We start from the raw sequence: 20,975 nt of genomic DNA on the forward strand, positions 1-20,975 counted from the left end.
CAGTCCACACTTTGCAACTGTAAATTTTAGGACACCGTTGGATATGAAAGAACAAAAGACTGGGACTGAAAGAATGATGACAAAGTCATAAAACATTAATTTGGTGAGAAAGCAAAAAAACATTTTTAGTTTGTCACTAGATAGATAGATAGATAGATAGATAGATAGATAGATAGATAGATAGATAGATAGATAGATAGATAGATAGATAGATAGATAGATAGATAGATAGATAGATAGATAGATAGATAGATAGATAGATAGATAGATAGATAGATAGATAGATAGATATGTCATTAATCCCAAGGGGAAATTCCCATACTCCAGCAGCAGCATATTGATAAAAAAACAATATTAAATTAAAGAGTGATAACAATGCAGGTATAACAGACAATAACTTTGAATAATGCTAACGTTTACCCCCCCGGGTGGAATTGAAGAGTCACATAGTGTGATGGAGGAACGATCTCCTCAGTCTGTCAGTGGAGCAGGGCGGTGACAGCAGCCTGTCGCTGAAGCTGCTCCTCTGTCTGGAGATGATCCTGTTCAGTGGATGCAGTGCATTCTCCAGAATTGACAGGAGTCTGCTCAGCGCCCGTCGCTCTGCCACAGATGTCAAAGATTGTATTGAAATAAAAAAGGTGTGACATTGACAATAAATCGTGTCATTTGAATAAAGCCAGTGGTCAGTGTTAACAGTCCGTTACAACTCTGACCTTAAGACATTTATTGCAATCCCAGATGACTGACACTCCTTACAAATGTCTGACTTCCTTGCCTTTCTTTCTGTTTTCATAGTCGACTCTTTGTAATTTCATTCCAAACTCCCACAGATTCTGTCTAAGCAGATGAGCTCTTTACCATTAACATACTCACATGATGCATATTTGAGTCTCATCAACACAGCTCCTGATTGGTTCTCGTTACTCGTCTGTGTTGAGCTCCGCCCCCAGTCCTGTAACACACCCCCAAATTTCCTCACTCGTTTTCTTTTGTCTCTTTTCAGACTTCTGTCCACTCACACTGGACATCAACACGCCACACAGAGAGCTCCATCTGTCTGAAGGAAACAAGAAGGTGACATGGGAGGAGACAGAGGCCAAATATCCTGATCATCCTGACAGATTTGACTGGTGGCCCCAGGTGCTGTGTGGAGAGGCTCTGACTGGGACTCGCTGTTACTGGGAGGTGGAGGGGAGTGGAGAAGACATGGAGATTGGAGTCGCATATAAAGGACTGGGCAGGAAAGGAGAGAGTAGTGGGTGTCACCTTGGATACAATGACAAGTCCTGGAGTTTGGCCTGGTGTAATTCCAGGTACTCTGTGTGTCACAATAACAAGGAGACTGTAATCAGTGCTCCCTACAGCCCCAGAGTAGGTGTGTATCTGGACTGGCCTGATGGCTCTCTGTCATTTTATAGCGTCACACAAACCATGACCCTCCTGCACAAGTTTAACACCTGCTTCACTGAGCGGCTCTATCCAGGGTTTGGGGTTGGTCCTGACTCCAGTGTAACAATTTGCCATCTGATGCCATCTGACTACTGACCAGTACCCTCCACATGTCACTTTATGTTTCCAAAGATTATGTCCTCTTTTATGTTTGTACTGTTGGTTTAAAACAAATTTTACATAAAGTGTGAGGGGACATCACTTCTGTGGCTGAATAATGACCCAAACAATGTGCCTTGAATATGGGAAAGGCGCTATATAAATAAAATGTATTATTATTATTATAATGTGGCCATCTGTGTCAACATAATTATTCTCTTAATTTTACATAAATGAAGGCCCTGGCTGACAGGCTCTCACCCTGCATGATGGCCCTCAGCAGTAGATGGGCACTGTAGGTTCTAAATCTATCATGCTGGTGAATCCTGTGAGGATTTAAAAGTGTCAGGGAAATAAAGGGCAAGATTAGAGACCTGAAGAGACATAGTGAGCCGGGTTGGTATGCCGCTCATGTGCCTGTGCTGTTGTAACATGACTTAAAGAAATAAAGAACTGAGTTTTGCTCCACCTGTCTGATTTTCTCCTCTTTGATTCAGCACATGCCTATGGTCACCCTGTGAAGTCAGATTATATTACTCATTAGTCAAATTGGCATCCCAATGTGCATATGTACCGTCTATGAGGGCACAAAGGGGCAATTGAACTAGCAATGCTAAAGAAAAAATGTGACTGTAAACATAAATTGAAAAATCCTTACCAGTTGTGTTTAAGTCTCTGTGTTGTACTCATGCTATGGCTACAATCAGTCTGCCGTTAAAAGTGACTCAATCCTGATTTTTGGCTTATATCATCTGTTTTGTTTTTTCATTTATTTGATTTTGCATGGGACTCAAATTCGACATGACTAATGCCTACTATTGCCTACCCTGATTTAAAAAAATTAATACAAATAAATTCATCAGACAGACGTGATCTAATAACCAGCCATGAACACCAGCCGTATGCTGACCTCAAACAGAGAAAAAAGATTCTGTTGCTTCGAGGTGTGATCCAAAAAAGCAGTTTAACAATTTCAGAACGTCAAGGTAGCAATTGGGCTGTGTGGTCAGGCAACATTTACAGAGTGCAACAAACAGTTGGACCTCAGTTTGGTCTTTCACAATTCTCTAGATAGATAGATAGATAGATAGATAGATAGATAGATAGATAGATAGATAGATAGATAGATAGATAGATAGATAGATAGATACTTTATTAATCCCCAAGAGGAAATTCACATAAATATGAACATATTGTCTCTGCTAGTTTTATACGTCTGATCGTAATGTAGTTCATTGTGGAACTTATACCCGTACTGACTTGTTACAAATAAGATATTCGTTGCCTAAAAGATTCTCAATGGCTTTTCTGACTTTGGCATTAGTTGACAGTAAACAAAAGAATGTGAAGTTCTTTGGCACTTCCAGGTCATCGATGAAATCTGCCTGACATGTTTGTCTGATTTGCTTACAGTGAATATAAACATCTCTGAAAAGACTGTTATACGTATGAAAGGAATATATATATATATATATATATATATAGGTACCTACAAATAGTAAAGCTCAGTTTTACCAATATGGGTAATCAAATAAGACAATGAGGCCAACTCTGTCCTGTAGTCCATGTGGTGACACAGACCTTTGTGACATCTTTAAAGTTGTTTCCTCAGGCCCAGCATCCTAGATGGTGACTTAGATGGCTTCATTCAGTGTGCTGTGCCTTTCCAGAACTGAAATGTAAAATATGTTTAGCATTGTATTGTTAATGAACGACATAAACATCATCCAAAAAATCAAAATGTGAACCTTCATTATCCTGTCCTTCATGCTCAGCATTCTCCCGCTTTGTTTCAGCTCCACTATTTCCACAAAAAAAAGTGTTAAACTTTCAACTAACTGACTGTGAGAGTTTACCTGATTTTATGAAATATTAATTAAGGCTTGCATGATTATCATTGGGCGGCATGGTGGCGCAGTGGGTAGTGCTGCTGCCTTGCAGTTGTGAGACCTGGGGACCTGGGTTCGCTTCCCGGGTCCTCCCTGTGTGGAGTTTGCATGTTCTCCCCGTGTCTGTGTGGGTTTCCTCCGGGCGCTCCGGTTTACTCCCACAGGACAAAGACATGCAGGTTAGGTGGATTGGCGATTCTAAATTGGCCCTGGTGTGTGGATGTGTTTGTATGTGTTCTGTGGTGGGTTGGCACCCTGCCCAGGATTGGTTCCCTGCCTTGTGCCCCGTGTTGGCTGGGATTGGCTCCAGCAGACCCCCGTGACCCTGTGTTTGGATTCAGCGGGTTGGAAAATGGATGGATGGATGATTATCATTGGTGAAGCATGAAAGTTGAAATGTAAATGCATTTTAAAAAAAAACATTTTTATTTTTACAAGAAATGTGTCCTTGATACACTACTGTACTGTATAATGGTTAATTTTGATGTCGATTTGTTTCCTGCCTTGCGCCCTGTGTTGGCTGGGATTGGCTCCAGCAGACCCCGTGACCCAGTAGTTAGGATACAGCAGGTTAGAAAATGGATGGATGGATGGATGGATGGATTAAGCTCTTTTCAGAAATGGTGTGCCTACCTCTTACATTTCTAGGGAATCCAATTCTTTGTGCAGGTTTCTTCCCTGCTGCCCGCTACACTGGCATGTGCAGAGCCCAAGTGTCTGCTCAAGTGGTTCTCTTCTGTGTGCCACCTTGATTAACAACTTTTACCAACCTCAAATCTCTCCGTTAAATACACTGCGATTGAACGTCTTGTCTTCTATATGTCACATGCTTATTTCTAACAAAGTCTCTTATGTTTTGTACAGTTCCAGTATTCACAATGGGCTCTTCATGCAAGCGTCACTATTGACATTCAACCATTGTTTTCCTTTTAAAATAGTCTTGGCCTTTAAAGAGTTTCATGACAGCAGATACTTCATCCTTTGACTATGGCCTTCACCAGCCTCTCTTCAAGCAAAGTTTCTTCACAGGCACAATTTTATGTTCTTCTACATGAACATAACGTCATATTGAACAACAGTTGTCAAGTAGGATGTGAATTTTGGAATCTTTAGCTATGAGCATAATGCAGGATCGCCTGTCTTTATCTTCCGTTACCAAGTGTGGCTGCTTTCTTTTTCCTAAGGTGACAATTATTGACAATTATTACTATATTTAAAGTGCATGAGTTAAGTGTCCAGTAATTTTCCAAAAACTAAATTAAAGCAAATGTGGTTTAAAAACATAAAAAATAAGCTGTAGGAAGTTTTCAAGTACTTGTGTCTAAACAAAAGTCTAATCATATACTGTACACTGGAGGATGTCTTTACTGTTGATATTCTTAAAAATCTCTTTGTAAAAATAAATAAATAAGTAGATAAATAAATCAATAAATAAAATGACTGGATACAAGTATTGGCCAGTTTTTCTTATTGTTAAATTTTGCACTAGAGTTTACTCTCTTTAACGCCACCCTTACATGTAGTCAAAGTAAAGTATTTTGTTCTCTCACTACAGTACGCATCGAAGACGGTGTGCTTAAATATGTGACTGTTACAATGTTAGGTTTCCTTATAGTTTCATATTTGTAAAGTATGTAAGCACTCAAAGCCTGTCCAAATAAGTGCTATAGAATGTTATACTGTTAGCTTTCTTTAAATTAAAACTGTAGTCAAATGGAAAAAATAAAGTCAATACAAAGGCATTTCTAAAGGAAATTAAGAATATAAAGAAATACTGTGCACCCCAAGCTAAAGTCTTCAGTTTACACATCCTATAACAACATTCCCATTACCACTATCATTAGGGACACATCCAGCCATCTTGTGAGCATCATCATGCTCCTCTTCATCATTATTTTTGGTGCTCTTCATCACCATTCAGGTCTATTTCTTTTGTTGCAATCAAACAGCATATTTCAGACACTGTATATATTGTCACACACCTGCGTATAGAAGGCAGCTAAAGGGTCTAAATGAGAGTAATTCCACCCCAGACCAGGGGGTGGTGGAGTGCACTGACCTTTCTTCTCACTTTCCTGCAGACTGTCCACCTGGCCTTGATGACATTACTTCTGGTTCAGGACCCTTAGATGACGTCACTTCCAGTGAAGAACCCATGACCGAAGATACTTCTGGTTCCATCCCTTTTGATGACGTCACATCCGGGTCTGAGCCTATGGAAGAGGACCCTTCCACTTCCTCCCTCGATGACTTTAAAGCCGCCATATCTGACTAACATAAACAGTTCTGTTTTGGTCTCCGCTCTGAGCACATCAGTGATAACAATTTACCCGTTTGCAGCCAGGGAATATCACATGGATGGCTGCCCCAAACCCTATCATGACGCTGGTGTCTGTTTATTGTGACAATATATAAACACTCATTCTTGTCAAAAGTGATCTTTTCTGAGAACAAATCAAAAAAGTGAAGTCCAAAGAATATCCATAGAGCTCCACATATTCCAAATGTTTTACTTTAAACAGACAACATCCACAGACTTAATTTTCAATATATACACTTGTGTTAGATCTGTTAAAGTAATTTAATTCTTTTCGTCTGGCCCATTAGATTGTATCCTTAGTATTATTTGAATTTCTCAAAAAAAGTTATTCTTGTGTGTGTGTTATATACAGAGCAATGACAAAACACTGCTACAATACACGGTATAATTCAAAATTATAATGTCATTGAAATATCCTGCAGTGCCACTGCCATACACATTACCTTCTCTTCAATTTCAGTCTCTTCTGGAGAGCCACCCTGCAGATTTGATACTCAGCCCCTGTCTATGGATAGCAGCAGCTTTGATATTCTCGCAAGCTGAATTGTTGCTTCTGGCACACGATAAAAATCTCCGTGCACTCTGACATTGTGGCCCAAGAAATCTGCTAACTGATCCAATTTGTTATTTTTGAGATTCAGGGCTTGAGCTAATGTGGCAATGTGCTTGCACAATTTTGTTAATCAGAGGTTACCTGGAAACCTGGCACCAGAGTTCATTTTGTTGATAAAAACAAAGACAAGAAATACTCATCAACAACATCCTTTCTGTGACAAAAACAGAACAAAAACTAAATAAAATTGTGCCTATAATGACAAACACAAAGACGAATGCTTTTAAAGTCATTATTGACGGAAATAAAACCAAAATGTCACAAACAGACAATAAGTGATGTGAAGCTCTTTGCTTATCTCTATTACACTTGACACGGTCCGCCAACTAATAACAAGCATGAATGCAGTGGTGCAAGTTTAAAAATGTGTATGCATACTTGGAATTGGATTGTAACACTATTATCAATCATCATGTCATCCGGAATCCTGCTTCACTTCACTCCACTCCGCTATGTCTTGTCAACACGATTCTTCGGTGAAAGAAGCGGTCAGACATATGGAGAAACTTTAATTACAACACTGGTTAAATAAAGCCGAGTGCAAGGAAAGGACACCACAAACCTGAAGAGGCATCTAGAGGCGCACATTCCTGAGATTCATGCCAAGGTATGTCACGTTGTCTAGGTGCTGAACTTGCCAGCTGCTAATACAGTTACCTCTGGCTCTCGTTCACCCTGCTAATACTAATGCGTCAAGTGCCTCGGTTTATTTTAGGTGTGCTGCTAGTAGTGGCGTCACAAGAACCTATACTTCAATAGTTAAGGTTGGCACAGTACTCTTGCATGATCACAAATATACAAATAACTTCAGATGGCACAATGATATGTGAGAAAAGTGTGATTAAAAACTACATATGGTAAAGGCTTACAGTGGTGATGATACAGCACCGCGTCAACAAATGTTAAAAAGAAAAACAGCAGAAGTCATATCTGGTAATTCTGCGTGTTGGAGAATTTCAACGTGCGTTTGGGGAAAACATGCTTATTAAAGAAAGAAGAAAAGCCAACACACACAGGATTGTGTTATTGCCAGTTTTATCCCTTTGCGAGTTACTTAAGAAACTAATTTGTGCAGCTTTGAGAGCGCAGTCAGGTGCGCTCAGCCTCTGATGTGAGTTACAACTGTTTAGCTTGTCGTGTCACACATTTGACACAGCAGACGAAATGATGAGTGGATTAATGGCTTTTAATACCGTGACCTACACAGTCCAATAAAGAGACAGAAGCTTTGCGTTTGTTCTTTGATTGTAATGAGCACACATACGCACGTTTATCCAAGCATCCATCCCTTTTGTAACTGGTGGATACAGTTCAGGGTTGCGGGTGAATCTACTATACTTTGCACACATCTGCTTATATGGGCACAGTGGCAGTGACGACAGCAGTTGTAGAAACTAAAAATCAAGGGACTTTTCAAACAATGTGGCTATTTGGTTTGTCTATATCATTGATGAAATGTAATACTAACATAAAATGGATTTAGGATTTCAGGGCTTGAAAAAATCTCCTAATTAATACGATATGCATGTGTACAGTACAACAAAACAGCATTGCTTCTTTGCTGAATACCAATCTGGGAACACTAAATTTGTGTTTTTTGTTTGTTTTTTGTGGGCAGACTAATGTTTATGAGCACATACTGTATAACCCCTAAAATGTGACGTAAATAGTAAAAGCACTTATGATGTCATCTATTAGAATGGTGTGTTAGTGAATGTCCTGCGGTCTCTCAGTTACGATTAATCGACTACAGTAGCTTTTGTAACTCAGGCTATGCAATAACAAAGTCTGTCACTCATGGGAGATGCTTTGGAAACAGCACAGCAAAGGCTCTTTAACAAGAATTCTGAAAGATTAACTTAAATAATTGGACTCTTCCATTAAATGTTACTCTTTAGGGAGTTTTTAACAAGCTAATGATGTAAACATAAATCTAACAAGAGCAAATGTTGCAAACCTAACAGAGCGAGTCTATGAAAGTATTTTATTACTAAAACAGCTTGCAAGGATTTGTTTAAATGTAAGTATCCTAAATTATTTTGGAATTCACTAATTCAACAGTACAGATATAATAATGTTTGAATTTTTATTGTTAGTATTATTTTAAGTTAGTATTGCAAATGGAGCAGCTCATTTCATCAATGATATAGACAAGCCAAATAGCCACTGCGTTTGAAAAGTCCCTTGATGTGCAGGACTGCAGTAAATACAGGGAAATAAATTGATGAACCACAGCATGAAGTTATGGGAAAGAATAGTAGAAGCTCAGTTAAGAAGGGAGGTGATGATTACTGAGCAGCAGGATGGTTTCATGCCAAGAAAGAGCACCACAGATGTGATGCTTACTCTGAGGATGTTGATGGAGAAGTTTAGAGAAGGCCAGAAGGAGTTGCATTGCGTCTTTGTGGACCTGCAGAAAGCATATGGCAGGGTGCCTAGAGAGGAGATCTGGTATTGTATGAGGAAGTCAGGAGTGGCAGAGAAGTATGTAAGAGTTGTACAAGATATGTATGAGGGAAGTGTGGCTGTGGTGAGGTCTGTGGTAGGAGTGACCGAGGTGGGATTACATCAGGGATCGGATCTGAGCCCTTTCTTATTTGCAGTGGTGATGGACAGGTTGACAGACGAGATTAGACAGGAGTCCTCATGGACTGTGATGTTTGCTGATGACATTGTGATCTGTAGCGATAGTAGGGAGCAGGTTGAGGAGACACTGGAGAGGTGGACATATGCTCTGAAGGGGAGAGGAATGAAGGTCAGTAGGAACAAGAGAGAATACATGTGTGTGAATGAGAGGGACAGACATAGCTGGCCACCACTTCAAACGAAGGCAGCACACCACCAAAGTGGTTGCATTAAATACATGTCAAAGTTGCACCCTAATGCGGGTTCTTTTTCTGTAGTTATATTCTTGAATAAAAGTGCGCTTGTTTTGTTATACTTGTACCTTTTGTGAAAGTGTTTATTTGACATTTGGACTTCAGCCTTCACACATTATACACTTCATGCCTACATTTTGTCAATTATTACTAAAACAAGACAAACATTTCTGTTTTTAACGATGTGATTACATAGATTGTTGTAGACACGGAACACACATGAAATGCATCTGTTCCAAATGACAATATAGTATTTACTCTAGTCTATAAAATTCTAAACAACTAACATGCAGGTAAACAGACTTGAGCTGAAAGAACTTTGTGCCCTTACTGCGGTGGTGGGGGGAATAGAATAGCAGGCTGCTTTTCTTGATCGGCACATTTACAAGACAAAAGAAACTGATGGAGAGGTGAGAAGGGATTTAAGGTGGGCCGGATTTACGAGTTTTTTCATAGGCTTTGGTAATTCTAGTGTTAATATCACAAACGTTATTGATATTGTCACAGAGTCACACTCTTTGGATTTATTTAGTAACGTGTGTTATTTTTTTTGTTTGCCCATGAGAGAATTACTTTGGCTATAAGACTGTGATGTTTATGTGGTCGGACATTCTACCTCGAGAATCAGGACCCTCAAACGGGCTGCCATGGGGGGATTCACTTGTGTCTTCAGAACTAAAAGGATTTCCTTGTGAGTTAGGACTCAGCTATGAAGAGACGATTTTGTTTTTTTTTTCCACATTCTTTCATATTCTGTCTGTTTATTATGGGATGTGTTGTTGTTTTTTTGATTTGTTTCCTGATCTTCACAGGTGAGTTAATCCTGGTGGTCCAGACTGCTGAATTCCTGATGATTCTCGTCCTTTTCTGAGCCCCTGACGTGTTCTTCTTGTGATCTTCTGATTCTTTTATTTTTCAGTGGCCCAGCTGCTGTTCTTCTTGTCTTTTTATTCTTTAATTCTCTGTGTGGTTTGATGTCACTGAGATGTCAGTTGTGTCATTTCTAACACCTACCAGCAGGTGGCGATGCTAGCAGGTCACTCTGACATTTTGCTCCTCCATTAATTTGTTCAAATCAGTTGAACTGAATGGGCAGCTCAGGGCAGAGGAGAGCTGGGAGTGGACAGCAGTGGTCAACAGTAATGGGGGTCACTTCACAGTTCACTCAGACCACCTCTGTGCCCAAGGGACTGGACTTTGGGATGCTGAGTGTCCATACAGAGCTCGTCCACTGGCTTTATTACAAATTAGTAGAGAAATAAGAAAACTGAGGTCACCAGCAGTGAGGCCTTTAGTGGACTGAGGTCAGCTGGTCAGTGGCACCAGTCAGCATGTGACGTGTGAGTGTCAGAAGTGTCACATGTCACACCTCCCCACCCTGTCCATTATGTCACTGATCACACAGTCAGTCCAGTCTTTGTCACAATAAACAGACAGAGTGTCCTCATCGTCTAAGAGGTCTGACATCAGGAGAGCTCACCATGACAGACACTCAAGTGTCACGCTCTCCGATGTCCAGCAGTGACTGGCGTGTCTGACTGGAATCTGTGGATGGGGCCCTGTAAATCAGTCAAGGCCCCTCCATGTGCTGAGTCCTCAGTTACAGACACAAATCCAAGGTGGTCCATCCGCTGTCATCAGCGTTGACAAGTCTTTCTGGACCCTCAAGTGCAGGACACTGTCAGCCTCATGTCCTTCACATTCCTGTCCAGTGTCCACATGTCACTTTGAGTGACTTGTCACCAGTCAGTGTGTCAAGAAGGCAGAAGATACTGTCAGGTATATTGCGCCTTACCTTTGTCACACACATGTGCATAGGAGGCAGCTAAAGGGCTTGAGTAAGGGCAATTCCAAGACATACCAGGATGTGGCAGAATGCACTGACTCTTTTTCTCCCTTTCCTGTAGACCATTGACTGGAGATCCCACCTGGCTGTCTTGACGTCACTTCTGGGACCGAGTCTATGGAAGGAGACCTTGCCGCCTCCGGCTTCTGTGATGTCACGTCCAGGCTCAAACCTATGGCCGAAGACCTTCCTGAGCCCGGCCCCTTTGATCTCACTTCCTGTCTCCCCCTTTAAAAGCCTCCACCTTTTCCCTATTCCCTCAGTTCTGTTTTGGACTCGGTTTTGTGCGCATCAGTGCTTTATTCATTTGAGCAACTTTGCAGCCAGGAAATCAATTATACGGGTGGCTGCCCCAAACCTTTCTATGAGTCAGAGTCAAGTTTGTGACACCTTATAAGGACAGCAGTGGTCTCAGGGTCAAAGTGCATTTCAGTGAAGACGGCGCAGTCATTGAGCCCATGTGCTGTGTGTCCTTCTGTCTGTCTGTCTGTCCTCACTCGTCTCTCTTCTTCTCCACAGGTTGAGGTCTTGTGGTTTCACCTCGGCCTGCTGCTCAGCTCTCTCCTCGGTCTTCTCGTCTCCAAACTCACAGCTGACTGAACTGGTGCTGAACAACAACAACCTGGGAGATTCAGGGGCTCGTCAGCTGAGTGAGGGGCTCAGGAGTGACAACTGTAAATTAGAGAAACTGGGGTGAGTAAAGAGGGGGAGGGGTGAGGGGTGTGAATGTGTTATTGATGGGCGGGCTGATCACATGACAGCACATGGAGTGACCAGAGTGACAGTGACAAGTGGGGCTGACTGAGGTGACAGACAGGAAGGACAACAAAGATAAGGAGAGACAAACAGAGGAAGATGAGGAGGAGGAGGAGTGTGAGATCGACAAGAAAATGAAGAAATGGACAGCAGCTGAGTGTTCAGCCAGAGACAGGGGACAAGGACACAGGGGGGATCAGGACAGCAGACAGTCTGGACAAGAGGAGAGGAGGACATAACAGTCTGGGGGTTGAGGGTCATTTGGAACAAACAAGAAAGAACAGAGCAGCAGACGAGGGGATCAGTGGACAAGAGGAAGAAACAAGATGGAGGATGAGAGACGAGCCGGAGACGAAATGAGAGAAGACATGAGAGTGAGGAGGAGAAGAAGAGAAAATGAAGAGAGACGGAGCACTAGAGAGACAGACAGGAAGTGACCGCAGGGGGACAGAGGGGACAACAGCACGTCAACTGGACAAGACCACCTTCTTTATGAAATGTGACGCGACCAGCAGACCTTCAGAGGATGTTGACCAATCGGTGAGTGGACTGAGTGACTGACAGGCCGACACACATGTCATGTGACTTAGATGAATTCTGGGTGACATCAGGGGGCGTGTCAGTGTGACAGTGCAGTGTGTGTGTGTATGGCGCCCCCTGCTGTTTGTTACTCACACTTGTGTCTCCTCACAGGCTAATGGACAATGGGATCAGTGAGAGTGAGGAGAGGAACCTGAGGTCAGTAGAGGAGGAGCTGAGGGGGTTTGGACGTCAGCTGACTATCTACACATGAGAAGACCAGCAGTGATGATCAGACAGACCCCTGTCAGTGACGGAGCCCCCCGTCCACTCTCCCCTAAATTCTCCTCTTTCCTCTTTTTCTTCTCCTCTCAGCTCTGCTCCTCATTTAATAAACTCTCCATGTCCCCTCAGCCTGTGTGCTCCTCCTTTAATGTCACTTTTATTTTTAACACCTTGAGACCCTCAACTGGTGACAAAACTCAACCAGACTTGGACCTGCAGACCCCCGAGTTTCACCTCTAGAGACAGTAAAGCAGTGGGGGTCATCCTGTAAAAAGTCCCCCAAGTCGCTTGTCCCACCGAGGAGCAAAGAGAGGTGGACAGTCCAGCTGTGGGGTGACAGGGAGCCTGAGGCTGTAGTGACACTGGGGACGAGGCTGGGACAAACCCTGGACAGGACGCTGGTCCATCACAGGACGCCATCAGCGCTCATCTCCATCGTCACTCGGTGTCATTTGAACCCGTGTCTGCTCCGTGTCCCCCAAGTCCTGTCTGCCACCTGCTGATTGTCCTTCAGTGACACTTTAACTCCCACGAGGCTCAGTTTTGCTTTTGATTTTCTTTTTTATTCCGTCGTCTCCACTTCACCGTCCCCTCCAGTCGTGTCCTCGTAGTGAGCAGCAGCCTGAACAAGTGAGCCATTAAAAAGAAATAAAAGAAAAGACGAGGAGAACATGGAGGAGTGTGGAGATGGGATGGACTGGCGCCGTCCAGGGTGGGGTCCTGACTTGATGTGGACAGACGGCTACTGAGTGACCACCACCTGAACTGGACTGAGGGGGCTTAGAAAATAGATGGACAGACAGAGGGGAATAAACTTAATGGGAATTAAGAAAGAAACTGAAAAATTAAATAAGAGTGGGAGTGGGATGAGGGTCTAACGGAAACAAGTGGGGGACCCCAGCCTGAGGGTGGGCTTCTATAGGACAGCTGGGTAATAAAAAGAGGAACAGGGACAAGAGTGGGAGAGAAGAAAACAAACAGAGAGACGAACAAGGGGGGCAAAGAGGAGAGAATTAGAAAGTGATGGACAGTCAGTGACACGAGGGGGACGAGGACAGACGAGGATGAGGAGGAGGAGAGGAAGAGTCAAGTCGAGTCAATTTTATTTAAAGAGCTCATTTAATAACATCAGGGGTCCACCAAAGTGCTGCACAGCTTCACCATAAATACCCCAAATACACACAGTAGACACAGTAAAGAAATACTGATGGACAAGTTTAGAAAGCCAAGTCAGAAAGGTGGGCTTTAGGTGGGATTTAAAAGTGACCAGAGTTGGTGCTGACCTCCTAGATAAAGGTTGACTGCTCCAAAGCTGAGGGACAGCTACTGCAAACACACTGCCCCTCTAAGCTTAAATCGAGAACTCAGCATGACCAATAAGTTCTGGTCAGCGGACCCCCGTAACCATGAAGGAGAGTGTGGGTGTAAGGGGTCAGTGAGATAAGAGGGAGCTAAACCATTTAGGGTCTTAAACACCAATAAAACTCAATCCTGCAGCGCACAGGATACCAGTGTAGAGACACTAAGACTGGGGTGGTGGGATTGTGTTTGGTGTTCCTGTTAGACACCTGGCAGCAGCGTTCTGGATGAGCTGAAGATGAGACAAGCGATGGCTGATTAACTCCGAGGTGTGATGAGGTACAACAGTCAAGATGAGACGAGACAAATGTGTGAATTGGTGTTTACAATCATCTACAGAGAGACAGACAGAAAGAAAGGGCTCGACCTCCACTGATCACCTGAGCGGACAGACACAGGCGTTAACAACGGAGGTCATCTGTTTATCACAAATCACAGCAGGATTGTCTGTGAGGGGTTTACAGTTGGTGGTCAGGGGGCCAAGATGAACCGTAGGAGCACAAGTGAGGTCAGAAGGTCCAGAACACACAAGGTCTGTTTGTATGTCATGTAGACGAAGAGAATGAAGTGACCTCCATGTCTTAATGTCTTCTGGACTTTCCAAAAAAGGGTTAAGAGAATTGGTTTGGTGCTGAGTGGAAAATACGTCAGAGTGTCATCTGTGTAGCCGTGGAGAGAAATATTGAGTTATTTAAAAATGGATACTAAGAGGAACATCTACAGTGAAATAAAGAACAGGCCACAGAATAGAGAGGGGCCGAGGATGAGGAGGAGAGGCGGCCCACCCTGACTAAAAGCCTCTGCCTGTGAAGTGTGACTGAGCCATTGCAAAGCACAAGACGGGCGATGATGGTGTCATGGTCAGCTGGGTCAACTACTGCAGTCAGAGCAAACAGCAACAGGACAGCTGGACCACCAGAGTGTCTTATTAAAAAGACAAGGAAAATAACATTTAACAGCTTCTATGATGGTCCTGTGAGGACTGACAGGTGGTCAAAATACAAATACTTTTGTATTGATTTGTATAATGTGTTTATATTTTCACTACTTTATATTTAACTATGTGTGCGGAGCTCTGAGTCTGTGAAATGAGGCCTTCACTACGCATTACAAAGAAACATTGAATTAAAGTGAATTAAATATTGGCAGAGGCCCTGTTCTGATCCTATTGTTTATCTTCTCAGATGTTCTCTCTGTGAGTCTCTCAGCTTTCTCTTTAAATCTCCTCCTCCTCCTCCTCCTCCTTCTCACTGAGCTCAGACAAACTTTCACTTTTATTTCTTCACAAGTCACTTCCTTGTTGTCTGACTGATTCTCTCTGCCTGCCTCTCCTCTGACTGATGATGGCTGAAGCCCAGCTGCTTGTATCAGAGGATGAGTTCACCTGCTTGCTGTGTCTGGAGACCCTGAGTGACCCCGTCACCATCCTCTGTGGTCACAGTTTCTGTTTGAAGTGCCTCTCTGACTACTGGGATCAGAGCCAAGAGTGCAGCTGTCCTCAGTGCAGACACACCTTCATCCCGAGGCCTGCACTGCACAGAAACACTCTGTTGAATGAACTCGTCAAGAAACTAAAGAAGCCGAGGCTTAGTCCTCATCCGTCTCAGAATTACTCCTGCCCTGGAGACGTTCAGTGTGACGCCTGTACTGGAGAGAAGTCCAGAGCACTGAAGTCCTGTCTAACCTGCATGGCCTCCTTCTGTCAGACTCACTTGCAGCCTCACTTTGAAGTAGCAGCCTGGAAGGACCACAAGCTGACTGACCCAGTTAGAAATCTGAAGGAGAAGCTCTGTGTGAAACATCACAAGAGTCTGGAGATATTTTGTAAAACTGATGAGACCTGCATCTGCATGATGTGTGGAGTGACTGAGCATAACAGTCATGAAAAGGTGGAGCTGGAGACGGAAAGAGAAGAAAAACAGGTGAGTGAGTTTTAGTGTTTAATGAAAAAATGAAATCAAAAGAGTTAGGGGATTTATAAATGCAGTCTGACAGAGAAATCTACTCGTGCATATTAAGAGTTGTTGTGGAAAAAACATTTTCAAAGAAGTCAGTCACAGACTCAAATGAAGATGCAGAACAATTCTTTATCTGCACACAGATATGCACAAATGTCTCAATGCATGCAGTAAGCAATCAATAATGCAATTCATTCCCTTTTATACTTTTCTATTTCTGTTTAACTTTTCTAACACATCACATCATCTAATTCTTACACATCCTCTTAGCCAATCATCTACAGCCACCAGTAACTTTGTATACATGGCGATTCTTTCATTATTCTAAACATCACTTCATTAATAGGGGTGTCTAACAGCATTTCTCATTGATCTTATCACCGCTTCACAACAGGGGTGTTTGGGGCTCCTCACTGTTTGTCCTCGCCTTTTAAGGGGGTGTTCATTATTTCATTACTTCATTTACACTTAGTAATTATGCTGGTGGCTCTTCTACCCTCATGTGTTCAAGCTTTAAGCTGCATTTTGTTAACCCTTTAGTTATCTTTATCCTTTTCCTTATGTTTTTAATACTACATTGACACTATTTCTTATATATTTGTATTCAATTATTAAAATTATTATATATTAATTAAAAATATTTGATTAAAGTTCTACAGAGTCTGAATTTTCCTGTCTGTGACAATAGCGAACAGGAGCTCATCCTGGTGACACTGGGAGTGCAGTAATTGTGTTAAACATTTGTTAAAGGTTTCAGTGTCCACATCTACATTAATAATAAAATCAACATGACAGGACCATAGATTACATTGAGGTCAGGTGAGATGAGAGCGCAATTCAGACATGAATAAGGGTCTGCAAATTAACACGACAGTTTGACTTGAGTCTGTTTAAATGTCTAATGTGAGCACTTCAGAAGATGTGAAGTCATCCATGTGTTTAGAAGTCCTATGCAGTTCATCTCATAAACTGTTCCTTGGCTACTTTCTTCACTGACATTTCTTTATTTATTAAACAAAGTAAAACTATTCAGTCAGTTTTCAGTAAGTTCTCACATATCTGGCCATGTCCTCAATATGACGTTGATAATTCAAGACTCTTTATTTGTCACATACAATAATCCCTCCTCCATCACGGGGGTTGCGTTCCAGAACCCCCTGCGAAAGGTGAAAATCTGCGAAGTAGAAACCATATGTTTATATGGTTATTTTTATATACTTTAAGCCCTTATAAACTCTCCCACACTATTATAAACATTTCCCGCACAATTAAACAGCATAAACCCTTTGTATTCTCTTAGATATTAGGTAAGATTTGTTGAAATTATGTATATAAGCACAGTTTACATACAGTAAAACCTAAATATTATTTTAAAGATATCGAGCGTCTCCGATATCACATATGTTACAGCCATTACGACAGACAGGACACCAGCAATAAATACGTACAATGCAAGAAAAATTGTATACAGTAAAATGTGTGTACAGTGACACTAAACTATGTACATGTAATACGTACTGTACGTAGATTATTAATTATGGTTACTCACCAACAATGACACGATGACTTGACCGATAACGATGAGTTTAATTTTACTGCACAACAAAGGAGAGCGTTACAGCTCTTCTAAAGGAGCCTCTTCAGGCGACTGTGTAGCACCGCCGTTGTTCTTCTTCCAGCACTCTTCAATCCAAATCCCTAAAGCAGATTCCATCCAGACTACTGCCTTATCACGTCCACTTGCAACTCGTTTTGCGCCCTGGTTAAAGGACACTGCGGCCGTAGATCTTATATGCTTTTCCTCCTTTTTAAATAAAAAGAATCGTGAACTCATTGATGCTGTAATGGTGTCCTGCAGCGGTGTAGCTGTTCCCTTCCTTCAACATATCCAAAACTTTTACCTTTTCTGCAATCATTTGCATCTTCTGTTGGCGCTTGGACACAGCCCTGAAGCAGTACCAGGGACACGTTAATGCTGAATGAGTGAGATGAGACTTCCTGGTTAATGCAACACTCCGTCGCTGAGCCAATCAGCAGCATACAGGAACTTAACTGTGTGCTCTGATTGGGTAGCTTCTCAGCCATCCGCCAATAGCATCTCTTGTATTAAATCAACTGGGCAAACCAACTGAGGAAGCAAGTACCAGAAGAAAAAAGACCCATTGTCCGCAGAATCCCGCGAAGCAGCGAAAAATCCGCGTTATATATTAAGATACGCTTACATATAAAATACGTGACAGAGTGAAGCCGCGAAAGTTGAAGCGCGATATAGCGAGGGATTACTGTATATGGTTCTTCAAGTACAACATATAATGAAATGTGCTCTGAATTGGCCATTAGACTTGTAATAAAGTTAAAAAATATGTAATGTAAACGCTGAAGTATAAGGCGAGATCAAGCATGGGTAAAACGCATGCCGAAAGAAATCTCTCAGTCCAAAAGTTTGTTTTAAAAATATTTAGTGAAAGTTAAAAGCAAATAATCCACACAAGAATAAAGAAAAAAGTAGTTACACACGTAGAATAAAAGGCAAATAAAAGGAAAAATGTATCATCTCTTAATTTTTCTTGAGATACTTTAGTTATTTCTGTACTTAAAGTTCTTAATTTCTTCTTCTCTACTCTTAGCTTCTTCTTCTGTTCGCTTTAAACGTACGGCACAGCACTTAAATAAGCGCTGTTTTCTTAGAGTTACTTCACACACCCAAAAGGTCCATAGGCCTGTAGGCCCAGTTTAAAACCTTGTGCCCTCTATGCCTTACATATGGCAAGGCTAGTCACTAACTGAAGAATAATGTTTAGTCAAAGCAGATAGAAATAGCTAGAACATACCAATTGTTACTCAACTTATGGGGGTTTTAGGAACCTCCCATAGATTATGCATTGTCATCTAGTAAAATATGTATGAATCTTGTGTAACTAGGAAATGGCTCTTACATGTGAATTTAATTTAAAAAGATGGCACGGTGGCATAGTGGTAGCGCTGCTGCCTCGCAGTTACGAGACTTGGGTTCGCTTCCCAGGTCCTCCCTGTGTGGAGTTTGCATGTTCTCCCCGTGTCTGCGTGTTTTTCCTCCTACAGTCCAAAGACATGCAGGTTAGTGCACTGGCAATACTAAATTGTCCCTAGTGTGTGCTTGGTGTGTGTGTGTGTCCTGCGGTGGGTTGTCGCCCTGCCCGGGATTTGTTTCCTGCCTTGTGCCCCGAGTTGGCTGGGATTGGCTCCAGCAGACCCCCGTGACCCTGTGTTAGGATATAGCGGGTTGAAAAATGGATGGATGGATTCATTTAAAAAGAAATTTAAAAGGGTAGAACTCAGGTGATACAAAATACTGAAAAAAGTATATATCCAAATAAGCATTACAATTTTATATGCGATCAGAACAGTGAGCAATGTAATATAATAATAATAGTAATAATAATAATAATAATAATAATAATAATAATAATAATAATAATAAAATAAAGTATGTGCAGTGTGCTAGTTTGCTGGTTAATGTAAATAGACTAAAATGACATGGTAGAAGTTGAGATACAGTGAGGTAGAGAATTCAGTTTTGTTAAAATGAACAGTTAAATGAATTTGTGGTGACCTGTCCAGGTTAAGAAGTCTTCTGGCCTGTGGATAGATGCTCCTCCTGAGCCTCTTTGTTCTGGCCATAATACTCCTAAAGTGTTTGCCTGATCAGCAGGTTGAACAGATAGTTACTGGAGTGACATGAGTCTCTAATGATCCTACTTGCTCTGGTCCTACATCTCCTGGTATATATATACTACAGAGACAATAGATCAGATCTGGTGCTGTGTTCCACAACCTGGATCACTCTCTGTAGTTCCCTAATGTCCTGTACACATTTATTCCCAAACCAGGAGGTGATATTCTGAGTCAAGACACTTTCTACAGCACCAGAGTAAAAAGTCCTTAGGCTCACTGGAGAGACCTGAAACTTCCTCTACTGCCTCAGATGGTAAAGACGCTGCCTCACCTTTTTGGATCGGGTTTGCATATGTTCAGTTCATGTCAAATCTTCGGTGATATAAACACCCAGATATCTGAAGCCACTCACCCTCTACACTGCAATCCCGTTGAGGTTCAGGGGGGTGTAGAACTACTTCTGTCTCCTTCCGAAGTCCACCACCAGCTCCTTGATTTTGCTGACATTCAGTCATCAAGGTTCTCCACTTCCTCCATCCATGCTGTCTGATCGTTGTTGGAGGCCAGCACCACTGTGTCATTAGCAAATTTAATGATGGAGTTTGAGGCATGTGTGGCCACACACTTGCGAGTGTACAGGATGTAGAGCAAAGGGCTGAGTACACAGCTTTGTGGAGCTCCTGTGTTGAGTGTGACAATTCTGGAGACATAACTACCAACTCTCACCACCTGTGGTCTCCATGTGAGAAAGTTGAAAACCAAGCAAACACACGTTTACCAAACAACATTTCAAGCTGCAGTGGTGTTTATAGGCTGGTTTTTCATTATTTTTTTGACATGAATCAAAGCAATAACAAAAGGGTCTCTGGTGGAGGATCAGATTTTCATTACAGGTGTTTTTATTTTCTATGCTGTTTAATTATTAATTGATTTGGATTCTTTTTGAAAGTCAGTTTCTGAGGTTCACCAAAAACAGACATCTGGTATTACATTTTCAGCCACTGGCTAATTTATTTCTCGTAAGGTGACTGAGTTTTCAGAGATTCTGTCACCTCCGGATAAAGAGTTCATTCTTAATCGAATTATAGGAAGAAGTCTTTATAGTACATTGTGCAAATATGGGTTAGGTCCCAATGTTTATGTGTGGATTAAGTTATTATACAGTAATTGAGCAGTCTTGGTTTGCACAAATCACATCCATTTTGAAACTATTTCAGTTTATTTAGACTGTGCTGTCCATTATCACCAATATGTGTGTGATTGCTTTTAAGCCCTAACTCTTCATGTCCAGAAGCAGTCAGAGATCAAGGGGATCAAAAAGAAAGTATTTCTTCATGCTGATGTGT

The 20,975-nt window shown here is 41.9% G+C and overlaps 3 protein-coding genes across 8 annotated transcripts in view; all 3 read left to right on the top strand.

Moving 5' to 3' along the window:
* LOC114643553 (protein NLRC5-like) overlaps nucleotides 1-14,376 on the top strand; it is a 5,922,889-nt gene extending 5,908,513 nt beyond the window's left edge. The window contains exon 35 of the mRNA XM_051925772.1: nucleotides 12,548-14,376. Coding sequence (XP_051781732.1) covers nucleotides 12,548-12,647 — 100 coding nt within the window. The 3' untranslated portion in view covers nucleotides 12,648-14,376. The remainder of the gene's footprint in view (nucleotides 1-12,547) is intronic.
* The window catches only part of LOC114643557 (NACHT, LRR and PYD domains-containing protein 3-like), a 1,908,976-nt gene that overhangs the window by 1,776,692 nt on the left and 111,309 nt on the right, over nucleotides 1-20,975 (top strand). For all 5 annotated transcript variants that reach the window (XM_051925782.1, XM_051925780.1, XM_051925781.1 and 2 more), the window contains one exon: nucleotides 11,618-11,791. In XM_051925782.1, coding sequence (XP_051781742.1) covers nucleotides 11,618-11,791 — 174 coding nt within the window. The remainder of the gene's footprint in view (nucleotides 1-11,617; nucleotides 11,792-20,975) is intronic.
* Nucleotides 1-20,975, top strand: part of LOC114642226 (E3 ubiquitin-protein ligase TRIM16-like) — a 773,543-nt gene that overhangs the window by 706,982 nt on the left and 45,586 nt on the right. For both annotated transcript variants that reach the window (XM_051925870.1, XM_051925871.1), the window contains exon 6: nucleotides 1,007-1,378. In XM_051925870.1, coding sequence (XP_051781830.1) covers nucleotides 1,007-1,378 — 372 coding nt within the window. The remainder of the gene's footprint in view (nucleotides 1-1,006; nucleotides 1,379-20,975) is intronic.

This window comes from Erpetoichthys calabaricus, chromosome 4, assembly GCF_900747795.2.
Source record: "Erpetoichthys calabaricus chromosome 4, fErpCal1.3, whole genome shotgun sequence".
In the NCBI taxonomy this organism is placed as follows: Eukaryota; Metazoa; Chordata; class Cladistia; order Polypteriformes; family Polypteridae; genus Erpetoichthys; species Erpetoichthys calabaricus.